Here is a 26,283-nt window from a genome sequence, read left to right as displayed (position 1 = left end):
TTTCTAGCGACCTTGGCAATTGACTTGATGTACGTGTTCCATTTCAGGTCAGGAGTAAAGGTCAAGCCCAGAAGCTTATCAAAACATGGAGCTTCCCCTAGACGAGAGCCACCCATTTCAATTGATGCCAGACGGGGATCAGAGCGTTGATAATGTAAAGATAGGAGCTTGATTTTAGATGCATTAAAAGTAACCAGCCACCTCCTCCCTCACTGTACCACACGCTCAAGATCAGAGGAGAGAGAATCAGAGAGAACTTTGCCATTTACAGCCTTTGATGTGTTGCCATAGATGGTCATCAGCATAGATGTCAACGAATGATTTAAGTATGTGTTTTGGGAGATCATTGATGTATATCAGGAAGAGAGTTGGGCCTAGGATTGACCCCAGAGGGACTCCAGCATTAATGCTGCAGGCCTCTGATCTCTGCCCATCAATCACTACTCTTATGAGCCTGAGAGAAATGATTTAATGATCGAGAAAACATTTCCAGTTATACCATAGCTGGAAATCTTGTGAAGTAGGCCCTTATGCCATACCTTATCAAAGGCCTTTGATATGTCAAGAGCAATTGTCCTATAGAGGAAGCCTTTGTCAAGAGATTCGCTAATCCTATGAGATATAACAGTTAGCACATCTGCTGTGGATCTGACAGAACAGAAACCATATTGCATGTCCCTAAGAAGGTTATTTCTGCTGAGGTGGTTGACTACTTCTCTATTTAATATGGATTCCAGCAGCTTACTCATGACACACAGGAGACTTATTGGTCTGTACTGAGAGGGAGATGACTTATCACCTGAATTCTTAAATACAGGGCATACTGATGATGTTTTCCAGAGTGTTGGGAAGCACTTCTCTTTAAGGCAACGGTGTAAGAGTTTTGTAAGTTTGGGGGCAAGTTCTGGTTGAAGCTTTTTCAGCACAATGATTGGAATGCCGTCAGGGCCAGTTGCTTTACTGGAATTAAGGTTCTTGATTAGCTTGGCGACCTCACACACAGATATTTGTATGTTGCAGAGCGTGCTGTTCTGTATTATAGGAGGAAATATGGGGAGTTGATGGCCTTCATCGCATAGGGTAGAATTAGCTGCAAAGTTTGCAAATAGTTTGGCCTTATCTGATGCTGACGAGATGACCTCAGGTCCATTGATGAGAGTTGGGATAGAACACATGCTTCTGTTCAGGATCCTGTTTGCTATTTGCCAAAACTGGTGGGAACCAAGCCGCTGCTCAGCTACTTTGGATTTAATGGACTGAGCATATAAGCGCTCTTGCATTTTTTATTACTCTTTTGCAGTGATTGCTGGCAGTCCTGAAAGCAGCTTTAGTCTCAGTGCATCTATTACATTGGTAGCTATGGAAAAAGTGATTTCTGTGCACAATGGCAGCAGCATATTCTAGGGAGAACCATGGCTGGCTGTTAGGTTTTTGTTGGAATTTTTTGGATGGTATGAATTGGTCTATGCCTACAATTAGCCATTCGGTCAGGTCTGATACTATGGAGGATACATCCTTTTTAAACATCGAATGCAGGGGTAGATCAGATATAAGTGTACGGAAGCTATCCCAGTCAGCCATAGAGTATCGATATACAGTACGGTGGAGAGGTACATCTGAAGACTTATTGCATTTCGTTTTTATCTTAACTGATACGAGTGGTCAGAAGATCCCAGAGGAGACAGAACAGAACTTGAACATAGCTCAGGGGAGTTGTGAGAAAAAGGTCTAGAAGGCTAGCATACTGATCGGAAGTATCGGGCACTCGGGTGGGTTCGTGAACAATCTGGATGAGGTCCTAGGCAATGGCAAAATCATGACAGAACCTCCCCTCATCATCTGTCTTGTTAGAGTGGGTCAGCCATTCCACATTGTGGATATTGAAGTCACCACAAATATGGATGTTAGCTGAAGGGTGAGCAGACATGATGTGGTCAATTTTTTTCAGATATGCTCTTAAAGATAGTAACTCCACTATTTTGGGGGCGATAGAGAGCAAATATATATATATATATATATATATATATATATATATATATATATATATATATATATATATATATAAATAAAACTTATGAAGAATTATTTATAAAAAAAATAGATGACTTAAGTGCCATCAGCTATAATCGAAACCAAAACTTATGAAGAATGTTTGGTAAAATTACAAGAAATGACAAGTGCATAACAATTAAATGACCTGGATTTAAGCATGACACAGAAAATAACACACGCTATCATATTAATATATAGATAAATATTCAGAAAATAATAATTATAAAATAATATTTACTTTTAGTAATATTCATCTTGGTTAATATGCATATTTTCTAACTTGGAAATCTGAAGAGTTGTCAACGGTTGGCCAGCAGGATAGTGTCGGTGTAATTGTATGGACGCACTTATGGTAGCAGTCACAGCTGTGCGAGGTGACGTCACAATGAGGAGAAAGAAAAGAAAGATTATAAAAAAATTAAAAATTAGTCCGAAATTAGCAGAAATAGATGTGTAACACACGTGGCCCGAGGGAAAGATGTGTCCTAAACATGGCTGAATAAAGAAAAAGTACCACGTGTTCAACACGACAGTCTTGTTTAACACATTGGAGTATGCAAAGATTTTTGACCAAGAGACAAGGCGTTATTCAGGAAGTACCTGTAAATAAATGTCTTGTTTCAACTGAAAAAAAAGTGAGTCCAATTTTTTCCTTGTCTTATTTTTCTTGCGATTGTCTGCATACAACGTATGAGTTCCGAGTGGACATGTAATGAGTGCGTTACAACCGGACTGCCATATTAACCTACAGAAACTGGATTCAAAGACTGAATCTATTTTCACTTGAGCAGCGAAAGATTCGAGGAGACATGTAAATCTACTGTTTTGAGCGATCAAGAGCAGAGATGGAGGGGGAGATTGTGGACAGGAAGGAGGAGAAAGAGTTAATAGAGAGAGGAAGATAATAAAGAAAGAGAATAAGAGATAGAATGAGATGAGAGAGATAGAATGAATGTTGATCAACCAAAAGTAACAAAAATAAACGAAAAGAAATTCAAAGGACAGATCAAATCTTCCTTTCCCTCTTTTAAACTGTTGAATATAGATTTGAGGAGATTTGATTCTGTCATATATCATCAATGGGAGTTTTGATTGAGCGAGAGAAGAGATGGAAGCGGGGAAATTAGAGAGAGAGAGAGAGAGAGAGATATTTAGACGAGAAAGATCTATATAGATAGAATGAATGTTGATCAAAGGTAACAAAAATAAATGAAAGGAAATTCAAAGGACAGATCAAATCTTTCTTTCCTTCTTTTACACTCTTGAACACAGAAAACAATTGTCTTATTAAATTATAATTAGGACTTCTGGGGGTAAGAATTCTTCCACCTTTATTTATGAATAAAAAAAAAAAAATAAAACACTGATCAGGATTAAATATTAAAATTTATGAAATCGATTAAAAACAAATGCTTAAAACACGGACCAATTTTTACTTTATATAAATAACAAAACATTCTTTTATGTATGTTGTAGTAAGTATGGTTGATTCTCCTTTACGGTTGTGAATGTTGAACAGTAATTAACCCTAACCCTAACCCTAACCCGGCGGTTGAAAGTCATTAGGATGCAGCAGAGATATGGTTTTTAAGGAGAATTCTACAATGTCCTGGACAGAAAAGGACAAATGAAGTCATGCATAAGGCAGAGTACAGCCGATCACTACTTAATATCATCCACGCCAGACAGTTAAAGTTCTCCCGCCATTTGATGGTAGGAAATATCGCCGGAAAAAAAAAGCAGAGGAATCTCATCTCATCTCCGTCGTCTTTCAGGACGCTTCACCATGAAATTTACACGACTTCTTCAGTTCTTTCGAACTCGCATGACAGTTTGTAGGCTCCAAACACTTTCTAATCCTGTGTCCTGTAGCAGATTATCAATGTAAGTCATTCTTCTTCTATCACGGTTTGGGTGTCCATCTGTTGGTATCCAGAGAACTTGCTTGCTTGCTTCCTCTTCGCTGTGTCTCAATCAGTGACCGGCTACTCTCATACTTCTCTGCTGTACTTTCAATAATGCTGGTGGTAGGTCACCATAAAGCTGTTTTAATGCGCAACGGAAACTTCACTAAAAGCAGAGGAGGACAACAAATAAAGTTTACTGACAGTCTCAATAAGATCACTGGAAACACGATTATAATTCTCATCAGAAAGATCGAATGCAGAAAGGACTGGAGAGTCATCATCATCATCGATGTCTTCAATAACAGACCTGATACCTGAAGAAGTACAAAAAAGCAATTAATCACTAGAATACAGAAAAGGATCGTCTGACTCAGTCACAATCGTAGTGGGAATATAATCAGTATAAAATAGTGACTCAACACACAGCGTACGTTATGACTAGGGCTATGACAACAGCATATTCTTTTCAATATTTTGACTCTCGAGTATATATTCGACACAGACACATCACTCTATATAAAAGCATATGAGATATCAACGGAAACACACTCGAGAGTCAAAAGAGTGAAAAGAATATGCTGCTGTCCTAGCCCTAGTTATAACAAGTTCATTGTACAAAGGTACAATATTATAGCAAATAAGATATTGATACTCGAACGTATCTTGAATGTTGTAGTAGTAGTATCAAGATTGAGTAATTCATTCTCAAAGGGGGGGGGGGTCGGGATCTTCCACTATATCACAATCACATAAGAATAATTTTATACGGCAATCCATTACCTAACTCTATTTACTTGCAAACCGATGATAATTTTTTAAATCATATCTTCTTATGGGTTCTTTTATTTGAGGGTGGAAAGATACTGCATACTGCGTTATAATCGTTTGTTTTCCTAGTTTTGCATATGAATTACAAAATATCTGATATTTCTCCAAAACCTTGATTAGGGAAGTTGTTGCTATGGTTTCACATGATCTGAAATAGCAACAAAGGGAGACTTGATTCCAAATATTTCTCATACGTTATATCTCCTATCTTTTGGAAATAGGGTACAATTATGAATATCTCCAGTATCAAATAATCCTTATACACCGAAATGTACTTTATGTATGAGAACCAAACTTGTTTTCTATAAGCAATGTAATTTATATCTTATAAGTAATTGCCATTGTCATATCCACACATATTTTTGCTTAATACCCGGAAAAATACTTATTTTGCAGAAAATTTAAATGCAGTATTCATTTTCAGTACATCCAAAAACCTATAGAAAACAAGTTTCTTAAGGTAGGTTTTGTGTTGGTCTACCAAGCCACAATAAACACCACTCCTAAAGAAAAATAACAGACCCCTCAAAAAAAGGTGGCCATATTGTGGGTGCTCATTTTACGTTAAATTAATATAGAAAAGTGATCTCCCACTTTTTGACACAGTAATGTGCGACCTTAAAGACAGATGTCACATAGCCCACTACACGATTCAAGTTATTAGATTTCTAACGAGGCTTAATTTGTTAAATTCTGATCAATGGTCACCGAGATTTCAAACTTATAAAAATTGTCAAAAAAGATATCTATACTTGTAGTCAAATTGAATATTGAAATGCTCATATCTTTGGTTCTATGGGGGAAAAACTAGATGAAAATTTTCAGGCTTTTTGAAGATTATTATAACTAATCTATGGTTAAAATTTTATGACACTTGTTAAAAAAAAGAACCTGTATTTTCAAACCAATAAAATATGCTTAAATCTGCCCACATTTGTGTGTGTGTGTGTGTGTGTGTGTGTGTGTGTGTGTGTGTATATATATATATATATATATATATATATATATATATATATATATATATATATATATATATATATATATATTGTTCTGTCAGGCTTCAGTTTTGCTGCTTTGGGATGAATTTTGGTTTTTCTTTGCTTGGTTGTCTCCCTTGTGGCCTTGCTAGGCTACTAATATATATATATATATATTCACCTGTCATCCTTTCTTTAAATGATGGAATCGCCCGATCATCGGACATAAGATTCAATCAAGCAAGGAAGGACGCCAAGACGGTCCACAGAGTTTTATAATTATATAGATACTGTGCATCGTAAAAACAGTAGATATCTCACTCCTGATGCAATTCTCTACCTATATAAAAGCCAGGTACGGCCAACGATGGAGTACTGTTGCCACATCTGGGCAAGAGCTGCTCGAAGCAGTTTATCCTGCCTTTACAGAATTCAAAATAGACTTAGTAACCGAGTGGGGGATGCTTTTTTCTCTTTCCTGCAATCTCTTTCCCACAGAAGAGACGTTACGAGCCTGTCTCTACTTTATTATTATTTTCATGGCAAGTACTCGTCTGAGCTTCAATCTATGCCCCCCCTGCCAAACTTCACAAAAAACACTTGTCTAGCCAAAACCACTATCAACAATTTCCCACACTCTTTATCTGTGCCTAAAACTAAGCATAGATTCCATGAACAAAGCTTCTTTCTTAGAACTGCACGCCTGTGGAACTCTGTTCCGATTTTCTGCTTCCCAGCTGACTACAATTTTATTGTCTTCAAGTCCAATGTAAATAAGTTCTTAATAAACCGTCCCCTAAGTAATTCAGTTTACAAAATTCCCACTACTTATGCTTACCACGCCAGAATCACATTGACTAATGTATCCCATTAACCCTCATCCTCAAGTGGCTTCCTGGCCTTGATAAGTGGTGATTCCTGTAGGAAAAAAAACCCTGGAAATCTTGTTAAACCTCAAATAATTGTTTTTGTTTATTATCAACATCTTCTGCAATTTTGAAAAGAAAGAGCAAAATTACAGAGATGCCAACTATTTTCACATATAATCTACACGACAAAACTCCAGCAACCACGAGAAAACAAGAGGAAAGAGAACGAACCATTCATTGCTACGTATCATTTTCAGCTGTTTATGTGATGGGTTACCTGTGTTGGCTGGAGATTCGCTGTAATGATACATCAATACCTGAACCATTTTTATTATGGAAGACCGTATGTGTAAAACTCTACCTTTAAAATAGAAGGAATTTTGTTTTCTTTCTTTTTAGAAAAAATATAAAAATAATCGCAGTCTTTAGATGATAGCAATGCCATGAACACATGCTGTTATTAAAACCGGAATGAATAATCAAAATTAAAAAAAAAACATGAATACTTGAAAACAATGTATTCAATATGAATTGATAATACGTGCATTGGAAATAAAATTTTATAGTTTCATAAAATTTAACTTGCAGATGGGTATCCGTGAATGTGACAAATTTGAATAAATTTGCATAAAATTTGTGCCGGCAAAATGTAATTAAGCAAAAACGACTTGAATCCGAACGAGCATATTTATACCTCACATGCAAATATAACTCGTCTAACTACGACTAATACATTAAACGCAACTTCCATGAATAACTTTTTTTTCCAATAATTTTCACAATAACATGGAGCTGCTTCCTGGACAACTAAAACATGACCTATATTATTTAACTAGACTACCCGCGACCCATTGGGTCAGTATGTCATATTAGCTATGGAATTCATGTATGAGCGTGACACTTGTGACGTAAAGAAAATAGTTTTTTTTTGACATAACAGAAACATTTTTATGAATGTATATTAAAATGAAAAAAAGAATATAGATAGATTTCTATGAGTCGTTCTGTTTATTATAATTGATTATTTTTGAAAAAAAATTACAGTTACTGAATTATAAGTGCTTGGCCATACTTATAGGTAAATGTGCACTGAACAGATACCATAATACTTATTATAGTTAAATTAAACTTTTGATATATATTTTTTTTTTTTTTTTTTTTTTTTTTTTACATCGTTCATTTCTATATTACGTTTAAGTTATTTTAAACCCCACTCTTCCCATGTTAAATAATAATTTCGAAATAATAACGTTAATATTTCAGTGCGCGGGTCATGCGCGCATGCGCGCATGCGCAACCGGATGTCGTAAACCGGAAAGTGGGTTACGTACATCGTTACAAGGTCATTTGAGGTTTATAATTATATAGATTATTGGAATTTAATTATTGGAATTCTTTTTGAGATGATTAATTTGTATAATTTTATGTGTTCATTTGCAAACTATTATTCTCATCTTTTTATAGTTGTTGTTTTCATGACGTTTCGGCCAACTATTCCTCTGGCCTTCTTCAGGTTGTTAACCGCGACGAGACAGGAACTCGGAATCTTCAACTGTATCTGTACCTTCCATAGTTGTTGTTGTCTCATCACGTCTTCGGGACCCATGGCATAGTGGATAGAGATGTTGAATCTCTACAGTTCCAGGTAAGCATTGTCTGAAGATAGCGTTTTCAATCACACCCAAAGCTGGCTAGAGGCTTACTTGGCCAAAAACGTTGTGAGACGACAACAATTATGAAAGGCAATAATTACTGAAGATACAGTTGAAGATTCGGCATTTTTATCACGTTGCGGTTAACAACCTGACAAAGGCCAGAGGAATAGTTGGCCGAAACGTTATGAAAACAACAACTATAAAGATGAGGATAACAGTCCACAAATAAATAAATAAGATATAAAACATGGTCGATTTTAAGAGAGTATCCTTTCTTGTTCACATAGCAAACTCATTGATGCTTATCCTCGAATGGCTTTGGGGCCTTGATAAGAGGTAACTCATTAGCATAAAAATAAATTAATGAAAGAAAAAAAAAGAAATACATGATTGCTTTCAAAACACAAATGTATGTATGTATATATATATTTTCTTTACTAATATATAAAAAGAACTTTGTGTGTGTGTTCTCTATAGACTCTTAAACGACTGGGCCGATTTTTTAAAAAAAATTTCACACAAATGTACTTTATGCGGCTGGCAGTGTTCTTAGATACGTTTTGTATCAGAATGTCTTTAATAAGTATCAATTATTGATAATCAGGAAGAAAAAAATTAAGGAAGGAACAGACGATTTTGACTAAAGTTAACGTCTTATATAGCCTAACATCACAAGTGCAGTTTAGAAGTTTTATTATCATTGAAAAGAAAGAGCAAAATTACAGAGATGCCAACTATTTTCACATATAATCTACACGACACAACTCCAGCAACAACGAGAAAACAAGAGGAAAGAGAGCGAACCATTCATTGCTACGTATCATTTTCAGCTGTTTATGTGATGGGTTACCTGTGTTGGCTGGAGTCGTATTTGATTCGCTGTAATGATACATCAATACCTGAACCATTTTTATTATGGAAGACCGTATGTGTAAAACTCTACCTTTAAAATAGAAGGAATTTTGTTTTCTTTCTCTTTAGAAAAAATATAAAAATAATCGCAGTCTTTAGATGATAGCAATGCCATGAACACATGCTGTTATTAAAACCGGAATGAATAATCAAAAATTAAAAAAAAGAATGAATACTTGAAAACAATGTATTCAATATGAATTGATAATACGTGCATTGGAAATAAAATTTTATAGTTTCATAAAATTTAACTTGCAGATGGGTATCCGTGAATGTGACAAATTTGAATAAATTTACATAAAATTTGTGCCGACAAAATGTAATTAAGCAAAAACGACTTGAATCCGAACGAGCATATTTATACCTCACATGCAAATATAACTCGTCTAACTACAACTAATACATTAAACGCAACTTCCATTAATAATTTTTTTTCCCAATAATTTTCACAATAACATGGAGCTGCTTCCTAGACAACTAAAACATGACCTATATTATTTAACTAGACTATCCGCGACCCGTTGGGTCAGTATGTCATATTAGCTATGGAATTCATATATGAGCGTGGCACTTGTGACGTATTTTTATGTGGGAGCTATGAAACAGTGCATTTTTTGTTGCCACTGAATCACCACTTATCAGGGCTAAAAGCCACTCGAGAATAAGGGTTAATGAGATAGATAAATTGGCAGTTGAATGATAATATATATGATGTAATACTTTATAACTTACTAGCTTGGGTGCCCGGCGTTGCCCAGGTGTTTGGAGGTGTGTGTTGAGCAAAAAAAAAAAAAAAAAAAAAAAAAAAAAAGTGGTAGTAGCCAGGCAGACTCGAACCCGTATCACGAAGGAGAAAAAGAACGTGAAAAAATGTGACGTCTTTGCTGTTGCACCCATCGCCAAACTGGAAGAACGTAGGTTTAAATTAAGGCTAGTCAATCGAAAAGAGCGGACCACTTTCGAAAATATCGGCGAAAAAAGCAACCACTCCCTGTAGAAAAGTGGCCAGTTGAGGGTGAAGGAATGAATATTTTTAGCCCATTTTTCGATATTTGTCGTCCGAAGGATCGAGCTTCAAAACGATACCGATCTCGCGAAAATCCGTCACCTCTGTTAAAAGGTTTAAGCAGACATACATACATACATACATACATACATACATACATACATTTAAACAGACAGGTGAGATTTATATTATAGATGAGGACGATTTATGTTGTGTACTCAGTTATATTATATTTGAAGATTTGTTTTAGCCCTCAGGGAATCAATTTCATGGCAATGTGTTTCACAAGGGGGAAGTACTTGAAAATGAAAAAAAAAATGATTATGGACAATCCACTCGCTTGTACATGGAAGAAAGGAAAGTCCTTGACAGTGGTGGTAGGAAGACGACCTATTGCTGTATACATGTTAAAGAAAAAAACAGAGATTGGAGCTTAGTCGAGCACCTGCCATGAAAATATTGAAAGAGTAGAGAAGAGCTAGAAAAGTGGTCACTCTATTCAAAAATAGCTTTAAATCCTGAGGTTTTACTACTTTATTAGAGGAAATAATGTGTAATTTGGATCTTAAAAATGTGAATAAAAAGTTTTATTGTGTCTTTCTTGGTAGTTGATGCGTTTATGTCGTAAATCGCCATAGAACTATGATGGAATAATTTTATGGCGATTTACGACATAAAACAACAACAACAACAAAAAACTCAGTTGCAATATTGAAGTCAGTTAAATTTAATCGTGCTGCCAATAAAAATAAACGCGCAAAACAAAACAGCAGACAAATATTCTAAAACACTAAAAGCACAACAGGACACAGAAGAACCTTTGTCACGTGCTCAGGTCGAAGTGTTCTCTTTTGTAAGATGACGAAAAACCTTGCTATACATACACAAAGCCATAGAGAATAAGACATCATGCCCGATTAGATTTCGAAGTCTATTTTTGAATTCTGTCAAGACAAGAAAGAAATGAATATGTATAATACCTTAGAGAAATGAACGCCTGTCTTACACAATTCCAGTTCTCCATTGGGCAATTTGTAATTCCTGTTAGTCTCCCTTTGATAGTCTGGAGAGTTATCATATAGACAGTAGATATAGTTCCTCAGCCATAGTACAGGCAATACATCTAGGAAAGGGGGGGGTCTGTTGAAAAAACAAAACCAGATAGAAGGACCCCGTTGATCTTGCATGGCAATATTCTAATGATTGAAGACGCCCCCCCCCCGAAAGGACCCTGTGTTGAGAGTAGAGAAGAGATAATGCAGAACGCGATGGCACCATTCCGAAAGAAGACTTCCAGAGGTGTTTGCTCTGGAAGTGGAAGGATCGGTAGACTAAGTGTGTGCAAGCACAAGGGGCCTACATTGAAGGGGATTTGGGTTCAAACCCCGTCAGGTATGTGAAATATTTTCCCTGGCCTAAGATTAGATACTTTTTAGACAAGCCTCGTAATTCGCTTTTGAATTTTTTTTTTTTTTTTCGAAAATTATTCCGGCAAAGATTACTACAACTGAGATAATTTTAACTGACATAAAAGCTCAAAATCTAAAGGAGGTAATTCCAATGTTAACTTTAAAGTAAAAAAAAAAAATAGTTATTTCCCTAACATGCTGAACTTTTTTCCATCTCTTCGTGAATGAGATATTCTATAATTTATATATATTTTACTTAAATTAATGGATCCCGAGCAACACCAGGTAGGTACATCTAGTGGAAGTATAAAAACAGATAGCTGATCTGTTATTTTCATCACATGATGTAAAAAATATAAAAATAGAAATAAACCCCAGTACCCGGTAAAGCTTTCGTCCATCTTCTGAGGGATCGAGTGGTCTAAACACCCACCCCATTTCTCGGGACCGTAACTAATTGATGCACGGTGTACCTGCACGACAACAAAAGGGCATTGAATACTTTGTGGCATAAAAGTTAATAAGTCATTAATTGAAGAATATCGATACTTGAATGGCTATCCAAAGGATTTCACAGTTTTGATGGAGACTTCCAAGTTAACCCTGGAAACAGCCGAAGTAGTTTACCATTTTTTTAAAAGTTTTTTTTTTTCAACTTTACTTCTCGCAGAGGGGAGAGGAGGTCGAAACATTTTAAAAAAACCCTAACCCTTCACGTGCTTAGTGTTGTTTGTCTTCTGTTTTTTTCCCCACTGTTTTTTTTTTTTTTTAGATGAGGATTGCTAATTCGTATTATTTAGATTATTCGGAATACTATTCTCATCTTGAGTGTTTCGGTCAATGCAATCTTCGACCTTCTTCAGGTTTATTTTGTCGAACTCAGGAATCTTTGTGGAATTCTGGAATCTGTATGTAATTTCGAACGGAACCCACGGGAGTAGCACTAACAAATTCAGTTGTAAATCATACTCTTCTGGAAGTTTAGGTTCAAACCCCAGTGCGGGCGACACTGGAATACAATTGCAGAATTACTTAGGAGTAACACTCAGTCATGGCTGACGAACCGACAGCATACTACTCCTGTAGATTAAATGAAGGGTTACGTTCGAAATTCCGTGAAGATTTATGAGGTCGAGAAAAAAAAAACAAACAAACAAAAAACAAATGAAAATAAATAAATAAAATAATAATCCAGAGTTCAACAGCATACACCTGAAGAAGGTCGGAGGTTACACCGATCGAAACTTTGTGCGAATAACACTGAAGATGTGAACAGTAGTCTGAATAACCATAATAATTCGAATTTTACGCCGTTTTCAAATCTTAAACTACTTCGGTCATTTCCGGAACAGCAATTCGTGATTCTCCTTATCAAACACCATAACGCCGATAAAATGCTCAGGTGACAAAGATTTCATTAGAAGAATAGAATTCGTCATCCCCCTCCCCACCCCCACCCCGCTGAATCGTTACAGGAATTGACTACTGCGACTCGTTGTTCCCCCTTCCCCCACTGTCTATCCCTCCAGAAAGTTCAACAACTGCAGAAACCAAGTCTAAATTCAGGGTGAACGAAGCGACCGCTTATCTGACTTTCGTTGCGTTAGAGGTCAAAATCCATTTGTGAATCGATAACCGAATTCTTGAAGAATATCTTTCACATCAGAAAAAAATCAAGTTGAAACGAGGGAAAAATGGGTGAAAATGGCCAACGGAATAAAGGCCCAATCAATAAGAATGCCGTTTTAAACGTCAGCCTGACAGACCAGTGAACATGTTAATTATAATGTAAAGCGTGACAGACCAGTGAAAATAATATTTAAAATGTAAAATGATGGACTAGTGAAAATAATATTTTAAACGTAAAAATGACAGACTAATAAAAATTTAAAACGTAAAAATAGCAAACCACCGAAAAAATATTTAAAACGTAAAAATGACAGACTAATAGAAATAATATTTAAAACATAAAAATGACAGACCAGTGAAAATAATATTTATCACCTAAAAATGACAGACTAATAAAAATTTAAAACGTAAAAATAGCAAACCACTGACAATAATATTTTAAACGTAGAAATAACAGACTAATAAAAATAATATTAGTATTTATTATGTAAGCATGACAGACCAGTAAAAATAATATTCATTATGTAAGCGTGACAGACGAATGAAAATTGTATTCATTTTATAAGCATGACAGACCAGCAAAAATAGTATTTATTATGTAAGCGTGAGAGACTAGTAAAAATAGTATTTATTTTGTAAGCATGACAGACCAGCGAAAATAGTATTTTTTATGTAAGCCTGACATACCAGTAAAAATAGTATTTATTGTGTAAGCGTGACAGACCAGTAAAATATTATCTATTATGTGTATATGACAGACCAGTTTTTTTTTTTTTAATTTTCTTATCAGTTTGTTCAAGCTGAGGATGGAGCATTCTACCGGATGCCAAACATTCACCCCCCCAACTCAGATTTCCAACCGAGAGCTCTTTTTAAGATTTTGACTGTTCTATTAAGTGCAATTATTTAATCTCTCTTGCACTTGATTCATCGGGTATATTTGCGATGTAGTTTTTGAAATTCTGTTTCATGGGTCCACTTTCTCCTATAAATACTTGAATGATAGAGATCTTCCTAAGATTCCAGTTTCTTTTCATGTCATGCATAACACCTTGTCATTTCGTTATATTTTCCACCTCAGCTCAGTTTAATCCAGCATCACTGGGGACACTGACTTCTACTCAGGTTGCTTCTTTCTCTTTGTCCCATATCACTGTGTCAGCTTTTATGGCTCCGTTTTCTACGTACGCAACTGCAGGAATTTGATAGCCATAATGGATGATATATGACAAGGGTCGGCAACCTACGGCACGCGTGCCACACGTGGCACGCCAAGCAATTTTCAATGGCATGCCGAGCCCCCAGCTTTCAAGCTCCGATATAGCCGAGAATATAGAATTGGATCGCCTATTATGAGAATAACTTAAACAAAATTCAAGTCTATGCCAAGAGCAAAGGGGAGAAGAAAAATTGATTCTACGCGCGCTGTCGGAGCCAATGAAACCGCGAGAAAGGAGAACTGGCGTCACACAGGCTTCGATGACGTAGTCATACGAGTTGCAGATGATTGTCGATTCATTCATTGTTGAGCGGCGAAATACGGTGCATCAGCGGCGAGCTGCGATAATAGGTAAAATCACGTTTTTTACTTCGTGTTAATTATTAGAGTTACAGAATTGTTCAGTGGTCAGAATATAAATATAAGATTAGGTATACTTGCCTTTCAAATTCTTAAAAGTGTACTTTTAATTTTCAAGCTCGTAACTGGTGTTAGAGATGAGCAATTGCAATAATCTATATACCAAACAAAATGGTATGATTGGGCGAATATGTAGATGAAATATCGTTTGAATTGTGAATGTCACGCATGAATCGGAGCTAATCAAAACCTTTAGACTACTTCTGGGACACTCTGTACATAATTTTTCTCCACAAAATTTTATTAAAATGTATCCTGGTTTTCCCACAGCAAGGGTGGGGATAATTTGCTTAGTATTTTATATATCATAATTGATGGTTGTGTAATTAGGTCTATTTATATTTTCAGAATACCCCTGGTGTTAGTTATGGCCGAAAAGAAAAGAAAACTTGATCATCGCCCATTTCAAGACAACTGGACAAAAGAATATGGATTTGTGGAACAAAAGGATCGTGCTGTTTGTGCTTTCTGCTGCGAAAGTGTTGTGTTTCGCACATCTAGTGTACAAAGGAACTTTCAAACCAAACATCAATGTAAGTTTAAAACCTCAGAGGAGAAAGGTGAAGCCATCAAAAAAGCTATTTCTAGTTTAAAAAAACAAACTGGTATTTTGAGCCAAGCTGTTTGAATGAAGAGTAAAGCTACTGAATGTAGTTACAAAATAGCCCAGTGTGTGGTTTTGAATGGCAAACCTTTTACAGATGGTGAATACATCAAAGAAACTTTTTTGAGTGGTGCTGAAGTTTTGTTTCGTGATTTACAAAATAAAGACATTATACTCTCTCCAATTATAGAAATACCAGTTTCTGAAAGATCAGTTGAGAGGCACATATCTGACTTGGCTAAAAATGTAACAACTAAACAAACAACTGGATTAAAGCCATCCCACGTATTTAGTCTCGCCCTTGATGGAAGCACTGATGTAAACGATGCGTCTCGCCTAGCTGTGGTTGCAAGATATCACGAGAACAACCACATTTATGAAGAGTTGTTTCTTACCTCTTCATGATACAACCAAAGCAGAAGATATTTTGTGTGCATTTACTGGTTATTTTTCTAAACAGAACATTGACTTGAACAAATTATTTTGCGTAACAACCGATGGTGCTGCTGTAATGATTAGCAAGAAGAAAGGATTTCTAAAACTTCTTGAAAATAATGTTGGACGCAAACTGTTAAGTTTCCATTGCATTATACATCAGGAGGTATTATGTGCAAAGACCTCATCTTTGAATTTGGTCTCTGTGATGAAAACTGTTGTTGAGATAATCAACTTTCTTATTTCTCACTTCATTGGTTCACAGGCAATTCAGATCTCTTCTAAAAGAAATTGACTGTGAATATGGAGATCTTCTGTTATGCAGCAATGTTCGTTGGCTTAGTCGAGGATAAGTTTTAGCTAGATTTGTTTGTTGTCTTGAGGCCATTAGGGCGTTTCTGAATAGAAAACAGAAACCATTTCCCCAGCTGAATGATGAAAGCTGGTTGTTAAAGTTAATTTTTAAGACCGACATAAACACACATTTAAATGAGCTTAATTTAAAATTACAAGGACAGGATCAAGCAGTCCTTGATCTTTGCAGCTATTGGAAAGCATTTACAATGAAACCTGACATTTTTACCCGTGACATCAACATCAAAGCATTTAAGTTCTTTCCAAATGTGAAAAATCATGCAAATCAATTGAAGCACTCAAAGCAGAATTATTTTCATATCTTATTATGCCTTGGAACTTTTGGAGATATCGCAATCAGGAAAATGTGTCCCTATTTTACGATCGTTCCGGCATCTTGAAAGGTTAAAAATAGAGAAAGGAAAAATATAAATAAAATCTAACAAAATATCTTAAATTTTATACCGAATAGTTTGTAAAAAATCGGAACTTTTGGAGGTATTGGAATCGGAAAAATGTGTCCCTATTTTACGAGCGGCACATCCCAGGGGGGGGGGGCGGCATTTTGTGAGGATAAAAATAGAAAATAGAAAAAAAATAAATAAAAGCTAACAAAAAATTGGAAATTTTATACCGAAATGTTTGAAAAAAAAATCGTAATTTTTAAAGGTATCGGAATCGGAAAAATGTGTCCCTATTTTATAAGCAGCACATGTTAGAGGAGAGAAAATAGAAAAAATAAATAGAAGTTAACAAAAAATCTTAAATTTTATACCTAAAAGGTTGTAAAAAATTGAAACTTTTGGAGATATCGGAATCGGAAAAATATGTCCCTAATTTAATATTCTAAAACCGATTGTTTTAAATTTTTAATTTAATTTTTCATTATTGGTACTAATGAGGAACATTTATTATTCCCTTGAGATTAATGTTTGCATACTTATTATTATTCAAATTATTGAAAATAATTTGTTAAATTAAAATTTTAAAAAGGGGAATTGTGTAAACATTAATGTGAAGGGAATTGTGTAAACATTAATGTGAAGGGAATTGTGTAAACATTAATGCGAAGGGAATTGTGTAAACATTAATGTGAAGGGAATTGTGTAAACATTAATGTGAAGGGAATTGTGTAAACATTAATGTGAAGGGAATTGTGTAAACATTAATGTGAAGGGAATTGTGTAAACATTAATGTGAAGGGAATTGTGTAAACATTAATGTGAAGGGAATTGTGTAAACATTAATGTGAAGGGAATTGTGTAAACATTAATGTGAAGGGAATTGTGTAAACATTAATGTGAAGGGAATTGTGCAAACATTAATGTGAAGGGAATTGTGTAAACATTAATGTGAAGGGAATTGTGCAAACATTAATGTGAAGGGAATTGTGTAAACATTAATGTGAAGGAAATTGTGTAAACATTAATGTGAAGGGAATTGTGTAAACATTAATGTGAAGGGAATTGTGTAAACATTAATGTGAAGGGAATTGTGTAAACATTAATGTGAAGGGAATTGTGTAAACATTAATGTGAAGGGAATTGTGTAAACATTAATGTGAAGGGAATTGTGTAAACATTAGTTCAATGAAAATAAATATTTTGAGGCTTTTTGAAATTTTGACGGTTTTAACAGGTTGTCATGCGTGGGGGGGAGCAAAATAGGTAATCATATGCAAGCAGGGGGGCAAAACATGTAATTATATGCCAGGGGCAACAGATAATGATGTTCCAGCGGAGGGGGTGGGGTGGAAGCAGGCAATTATATGCCAGCGCGGGAGGGGGGGACGGTAAATTTTATAACCGCCCCAGGTGGCAAAATCTGATGCTACGCCACTGCACGGGGGTAGCATGCTCTCGTCCTGTCAGTCATTGACGTGGCGCAGTTGTTCAAGCACTAGGAAAAAGTTACTGTGTTTTTACAAAGAAGTCACCACTTATCAAGGACCGGTGGCCACTCGAGGATAATGGTTAATGAGGTAATCAATGTGCAATATTGTAATAATCGTTAGTAGTACAAATTTGGTAAATTGGATCACTTAAACGGACGGCTCATCAAGAACTTGTTCACACTCGACTTAAAGACGACCATATTGTAGTCAGCTGGAAAGCAGGAAAACGGATCAGAGTTCACAGGCGTCAGTTCTAAGACAGAAGCTTTGTTCATTAAATCTATGTTTAAGTTTAGACACAGATAAAGAGTGAGGGAAATTATTGATAATGGTTTCAGATAGACGAGTGTTTTTCGTGAAAGTCAGGCCAGAGGGAACCATAGATTGGAGCTCAGACGAGCACCTGCGATGAAAATAATGATAAAGCAGAAACAGGCTCACAACATCTTTCCTGTGAGAAAGAGATTGCAGGGAAGAGAAAAGGCCTCCAACCACTAAGCTAAGAAGTCTGAACTCTGTCAGCAACAGTACTCTATATTTGGTCGTACTTGGCTCTTATACAGGTAAAGAATTATATCAGGAATGAGATATCTATTGAAGCGGTAGAATAATCCCACCATTTTTCCAGCGGTATTGATGTACGTGTTCCATTTCAGATCAGGAATAAAGGTCAGACCCAGAAGCTTGTCAAAACATGGAAACTTCCTGTAAAAGTGATATTCTCGTGAATGTTGAAGGTTCAGTTCTCAGTGTAGGCGATCGAAAAACACAATTGCGAATTACTTAAGACCTCTATCCAGTCATGGCTGACGGAACAAGAGCATGCTACCCCGTGATGTAAATAAAGGGTTCTGTTTGAAATTCCGTCCAAATTCCCGAGTTCGACAGAAAGACTTTTGAGTTCAGCAAGGAGACTGTCGGAGGTTATATTGATCGAAATGTTGTGAACTCAAGATGAGAACAATAGTCTGAAGATTCCAAATAATGCGAAAGCCGTTTTTATTTATTTATTTATTTATTTAATTTTTTTTTATATTTTTATTTTTTTTGTTTTTTATTTTTTTAATTTTTTAATTTTTTAAATTTTTTTTGCTTTTTTATTTTTTTATTTTTATTTTTTATTTTTTTATTTTTTTTATTTTTTAATTTTTTTAATTTTTTATTTCTTTTCCTGAAAGACATACACAAGTGAAATCTGACAGTTCAAAATATGAGAAAACGTCGCAGTTCTCACAAGCATTAACATCGCATACCGGAGATCCAAGAACTTCCGGTCTGCGGTTTTCATGGTTTCTGGGAGGTGCAACGTTGTCTTATTGTAGAAATAATTATAATAATAATTATACAAATACTGGACTTCTTTCCCCTTTAAAAATGGGCAAAATTTATAGGCCGTTGAAATCAATTTTGAGGGAAATTATTGATAATGGTTTCAGCTAGACGAGTGTGTTTCGTGAAAGTCAGACCAGAGGGAACCATAGATTGGAGCTCAGACGAGCACCTGCGATGAAAATAATGATAAAGCAGAAACAGGCTCACAATGCATAATACGATACACCTACACTGAGAACTGAACCTTCAACATTTACGAGAATATCACTTTTACAGGAAGCTTCCATGTTTTGACAAGCTTCTGAGCGCTTTCATGCCAAATTGATGCTTGAAAATAATTAAATTTGTGCTCGTTTTTGTATTAAATACTAATCCTTATTAATTCTTAATAGTACATCGAACGGATACCATAATACCTAGTTCGCTGTACCTTATCATAACAAAAGTCCGTACAAAATTTCAGCCAGATTGACTTAGTAGTTTTCGAGTAAAAGCAGAACGGACAGACAAACGGAAATATAATATAGATTGCTTTATTCAAACAATATTACATATGCAATGTTGGAATCATTCTTTTTTGTTTTACTTGGGGGGTCGCCTCTTATCAAGGCCCGAAGGCCACTCGAAGATAAGGTTTAATTAATGTAAAGTTGTGGTGTAGTAATCACTTATGGTGAAAATTGGGTAGAATTTGATTATTTATGAGGACGGCTTAACAGAAACTTGTTTACATAAGATTTGGAGGCTACCATGTTGTATTCAACCGGGAAGCATGCCAGCGGAACAGTGTTCCAAATCGAGTAGTTCTGGGAAAGAAGTTTTGTTCATGGAATCTGCGTCTACATTTAGGCACAATTAGAGAGTGGGGAAAATCATATATAGTGGTTGTAGGTAGTCGAGTGTTTTTTTTGTGAAAGATTGGCAAGGGATGACCATAGATTGGAATTTAGTCGAGCACTTCTATCGTAGCTTTGTTGCCGGTGAGCTGCGGTATGTTTCTGTCCAGGAAAATTCATCCTCCCATGCTTTATTTCCTTTTTGAAAAAGAGTTAGTTTATTACTAATCGCTTTTTTTTTTACACAGTGATCACCACTTATCAAGGCCCGGAAGCCACTCAGGGATAAGGGTTATTGTAAGTACATTAGGTTAGTGTGGAGATTTGATGAAGTGTTTACTTAAGGGGGCGGTTCATCAGGAATTTGTTAACATTGAACTTGAAGACATCCAAGTTGCAGTCCGGTGGGAAGCAGGCGATTCTACCCAGGAATGCTGAAACGGGCTGCTCATGCATTTTCGGAACCAGAGTATATTTCACCTAGTGTGCTAGGTTTTCAAAAATTCATCTGACCTTGTGCTTGACTTTTTACAGAGAAGGTCAATAAATATATACAATATACAACCCACGATTATAACGGATAGATCTTACTATGGCGACTACTATTACTACTACTGTCGGTACAGCTATAACAACTGTTACTGATGCTGCTAGTACTACTATAACAAAAACTGAGCATGCCACATTTCGCATTTTATCAAAGAAGTATATATTTAGAAAGTAAAAATATATCGATTTGTTTGGCTGAAAATATCGATCGGTTTTCCCAAATGATTGTCAATTTTTTAAGAGAAAAATAAAATGGTTGGCAGATTAAAGTTGAAAATTTTCATTCGTAAAATGTCCGAATTGGGAATATTCAATTGGATTGTACCCTATGGTCTTTGCAACAAAAACTGCTGACTAATAGATAAAAAGGGAATACGAATAATAAAATGCGCTCATTCAATATATATATATATATATATATATATGAAATAAAATGGAGGACTTGCAATACCCTCAACATTTTTTGGCAAATACAAAAAGAAAAGCACTAAAAATTTACCATAACCGAAACCGAGACCATTCCTTAAATAGCCAGACACACAACAGACAAGTAACATGACCAACTAATAAAAACAACGACACAATCTATAAGAACCTAAATAAGACAGGCATTCAAATAACAAAACTAAACTCTTTAACAATTAGGGATCTAACACGTAAAATTATAACTAATACCAACATTAACACCAAAGCCGGAATATATTCCATACCCTGCCTTGATTGTGGAAGAATATACGTAGGAGAAACTCAACGTAATTTAAATAAAAGAATATATGAACACAAAAGAGATGTAAAAAACAACAATACACTCAACGCCATATTTTGTCACATCATGGAAAACGACCACCATTTTGATTTTAACAAAGCAACTTTCCTTAAACACATACATAACAGATCCACACGACGTTTAATTGAGTCAGCTATAATCTCCCATTCCAGCAATATAATTAAGCAAAGAAAAGGTTTTTTCCACGTTGCTCCCTTTCTGTCGAAAATAATTATTAAAGAAAACAACTTAGACACCGGTTAAACGCGAAAGAAAAAAAAAAAAAAAATTCGTAATTTCACTTAATTTTATTTTTATTTTACTTATTTACTGTATTTTATCATTATCTATTTTTAGACTCCATTTTATCACCTCCTATTCTTATTTTTAGACACCATCTTTTAAGTTACTGCGCTATTTTATCCCAATTCAATTATTTCTAATTTAAAAAAAAAAAAGAAAAAAAAGATTCTTTCGTAATCTCGTGTCATTTCATTTATTTAATCTATCACCGCTATATTTCCAAACACAATTTTTAATCTCTACGATATTTTATCTTTTAGACGTAATCCACTACACTAGTTTACTCTAATTAGTTCTTCTCTCATAAAATGTATATACATGTATATATGACATCTAATTTACATAAGGAAAACACGCTGCTCTCCCCCATCATTATATATAGCCCCAATCCTCCGACTCTCTCGTCAATGACCATCCCTCTTGAAGAAGCCCGCATAAATCGGGCGAAACGTTGAGTATCCAGGTCCTTCCACCTCCATTTTATTTCATATCGTCGGATTTAATCCAGCTCAACAATCAATGACGTAATAAACATTTAAATTAAAATGTTTAAAATTCAACGCTATTTCACACGATTAATGGTAGCCGAATGGATGTGGCCTCCGCTAATCGAGCCAGAGATGTATCGTGTCGCGGGGTTCGAATCGTTCGACTGGTAGTAATCGTGACACCCTGCACTGAAGAATCCCGAAAGGATGAAACACTAGTGTCTGTAGGTATTTAATTATTATAGTAAAAAATAATTATGACAGCCCCTTTAAGAAATACGTTTCTTATCGTTGAGCACTTTCTGTTGAATTAAAAAGTCGGTCAATTTAGCTCTTATGCGTAGATCATCGTATAACGATTTGATCACTGTCTGTCGTACGTAATAAACATTTAAATTAAAATGTTTAAAATTCAACGCTATTTCACACGATTAATGGTAGCCGAATGGATGCGGCCTCCGCTAATCGAGCCAGAGATGTCTCGTGTCGCGGGGTTCGAATCGTTCGACTGGTAGTAATCGTGACACCCTGCACTGAAGAATCCCGAAAGGATGAAACACTAGTGTCTGTAGGTATTTAATTATTATAGTAAAAAAAAATAATTATATATATATATATATATATATATATAAGCCTGAGGAATCCTAGCGTGGATGAAACGCAGAATATTCTGTGTAGCTTAATCGCCATATATATTTTATAACTTACTACCTAGCTCTACATACGTATTGAGCACTGTTGAAGTAAATACTTAAAGTTTACGCATAAATTTATACTTTCGTATATTAATTTATGTGACTCTTCTCTCAAGCAAGATGCGAATAGATGCACGTGTACGACGCTGTTCCACAAAAAACACATTTCTTTTGTAGATAAACGTTTACAACAGACTAAGCAAATAAAGGCCAACTTCGTTACGTTAATTCTTTCCTACTTCCTTGAAGCAGTAGTCATATATATTTATAACTTACTACCTAGCTCTAGATGGCAAACCATACAAACACATTTCGGCGCCACAATAACTGAAGACATAACGAACTGAAGTATCCCGACAAAATTATACACGTGTGTGATACATTTCAACGCGGTTTACCTGTTTTCAAGTAAATGCCGATCGAAATCTTCTAAAAAAAAAAAATTATTTTCTACTGCAAAATATATTTCTACAAAAAGTAACTTCCCAAACACAAAAAAAGATAAACAGCAGAATATTAACAAAATATCGAAAATGTAATTCCGACCAGAGTTGGGCTGGGTGGTCCGAGAAGGGGTCGATATCAAGGTTGCGAAACGATCGTTATTTCGCAACCCCCACTCGGGACTCTGTTAACAGCTAGATTAAAAAATACGACGCATTGACTCTGTGGTGAGTTGTTGAACAAGCTACCAAAGGAACCAACGGCACCCGCATCCCACAAGGGCCCCCGTCCTCATTATTACTCCCAGACTTGGAATGGTGCACGTATGTCGGCAATCAACAGATAAATGCTCACCGGGATGCTGTTAGCAACCTACCGCGTCACGTCACATGAATAGAAGAAATATAAGACAGACACTGCAGAACAAGGACGACGTCGGCACCCGTCAGAACTCTATCGATGAAGTGGCGTGCACCAATGGCCAAGAACCTCTGGCCCAAGGCATGTTCAATATATGTCCAAGGGTCAGCGCCTCCCAGTAACAACGTAAAATAGCTGAGTCGAAGACGCCTTAGGGTAGAACCGACTTTCTCTGACCTCCACCCTCTTCTTGGCATTGGTACTTTCCTTATTTTTTCCACAAAAAAAAGTAATAACAAGCATCAAATTTAGCTAACTAAAACAACCTTCCCCGAAAAAACCTTCTAATTACGAAATTATATCTTTCTACAAAAAAGTAAACCCGTCAATCGCAAATCTTTTCAAGAAACAAAACAAAACAAAAAAATCACTTACACAGACCTAATTAATTAATTAATTAATTAACGCTTTCATAAAAATATCCTTTAAACACAGCAAAATCCTTACGTTTTCTTGTCAGCAAAAAAAAAAAAAAAAAGAAAAAAAGTGGAAGAAGCTTGCCTCCAACAAATAAACATTAAAACACCGGAATTCATGAAAACGGCAGTAAATGGTTGGTTTTCTATTCTGGAGCGTAATCCCATCTGCGCAATATAACAGCCTCAACTATAAAATTCTTTACAGTAATATCATCTCTGCCTGCAGAGGTGGTTGCAAAAATACCGATATCAGTTCCCAAATCGAAAAGCTATGAGGAGAAAAAATGTGCGCTAATCGAGGCACACAAATTGACAAAATCGGAATTACTCGATAAGTTAATGTCGACAACAACAACATCACATTTACAAGAGATGGTGTCGCTAGCAAAACAAATATCGGAGAAGAAATTGTGCTACATAAATTTCTTCAAGTTCTGCCAGCAACAACCTCCCCAGTCATTGCCTCACAAAAAGAGCTAACTCCTACACAACTAGGAAAACTGGCAGAATAACATAAACGAAACAGCGTTTATTGCTCAGCAAGCTGCAAAAAAAAAAAATGGATAAGAATAAGAATATCACGTCTCTTCAGGTGGGAATAAAACCATATTTCCCGGAGCAGAAAACTAAAGTGTGTAGAGCACATAGCCGACCAAGCAAGGACATGCAAATCTTGGTGCAAATGTACTAAAAAAACACATAAAATGCTACCCAACTCTCAACCACTTACTCCTACACCAAACGAATCGGAAAACTAACTGCGCGAACGATGTCGGTTCCCATGAGTTCGCTACTACTACAAATCACAGCACGACAAGAGACAACCATATTAAAGTTATAGTGGATACCGGTGCAAGTATTTCAATAATACGAGCATCAATAACTTTAAATTGGAAGCCATGTTTAATTTCAGAAGAGGTTCCGATGGGTAGCTATTCTATACAAGTCCTGGAAATGAAGAATTTTCAATGGGTAGCTGTTCTGTACAGGTCCTGGACTTTATGGAATAGTTACCAATCAGAAACTCTTCTTAAATTAAACATGGGTTCTGATCAAGAGATTATGGGCCCAGTGGTAGACTTTACTTCGATGGATCAGAATCAAAATTCGAATTCTTAGAATATTTACGAATTCAAAAGTGACACAAAATAATTGAGGCACAACCCGAAAACAGAAACACCGAGTTTATTGAAAAGAATGCAATTGTTTTTGCGGAATCAATACAGTGCTTAGATGAAAGAAGTATATCTTAGGAGTTACGATAAAACCGAGAAAATGATCACAAGAAAAAAATACAAATATGAAAATTAAAAATGCCCACTTAAAGACACCAACATTAAATTATATCTTTACCTCAGATAAAAACCGCAGCTTTCCCAAAACAATTTTTCTAAGAACAAGATGAACATTATTTGCTACGATTGTGGGCTACCCAGTCACAAGAGTTTCCAATGTAGATACAAAAATTTCAAAGGGGACTCCATTAAAAATGTGGAGAGCTTTGTTAGTGAACATACATTTTTATTTTCATGTACATTTGAAGCTTCAACAAACAATAACAACTTTTTTGTCGTTTGTGGTGCAACGGCACATGAAATTACGAAGGAATCGGATTTTATCAATTTTGATCCTAACTTTAACCCTCAGAGTCACATTGTAGAGCTAGCCGACGACAGTCGAGTAAACGACATCGTTTTGCAGAGAGGCGATGCTAAAATCTTGCTAAGGAATAATAAAGGTGAACTTTTTTTTTTTGTAATCTGGAAAACGCTCTTCTAATCCCAAAATTTAAACAAAATATATTTTCTATACAAGCCGTCATTAAACAAGGTGCAAATATATACTTTAGACCCAATAAATC

At 35.6% G+C, this 26,283-nt stretch overlaps 1 protein-coding gene across 1 annotated transcript; it reads left to right on the top strand.

The window, feature by feature from the left end:
• Positions 1 to 15,511: 15,511 nt before the first annotated feature.
• LOC145246528 (zinc finger BED domain-containing protein 5-like) lies at positions 15,512 to 15,892 on the top strand. The gene has a single exon (XM_080108135.1). It carries the CDS (start codon positions 15,512 to 15,514, stop codon positions 15,890 to 15,892), a length of 381 nt encoding a protein of 126 aa, XP_079964261.1.
• Positions 15,893 to 26,283: the final 10,391 nt, after the last annotated feature.

The sequence above is a fragment of the Euprymna scolopes genome, chromosome 24, assembly GCF_053919585.1.
Source record: "Euprymna scolopes isolate OS-2025 chromosome 24, ASM5391958v1, whole genome shotgun sequence".
NCBI classification, from domain to species: domain Eukaryota; kingdom Metazoa; phylum Mollusca; class Cephalopoda; order Sepiida; family Sepiolidae; genus Euprymna; species Euprymna scolopes.
The sequence above is the reverse complement of the archived record's forward strand: the minus strand, read 5'-3'. Positions and strand labels throughout refer to the sequence as shown.

Bases quoted from the DNA above. Each gene is read 5' to 3' on its own strand.
- LOC145246528 (XM_080108135.1), top strand. From the start codon at position 15,512: ATGAAGAGTAAAGCTACTGAATGTAGTTACAAAATAGCCCAGTGTGTG.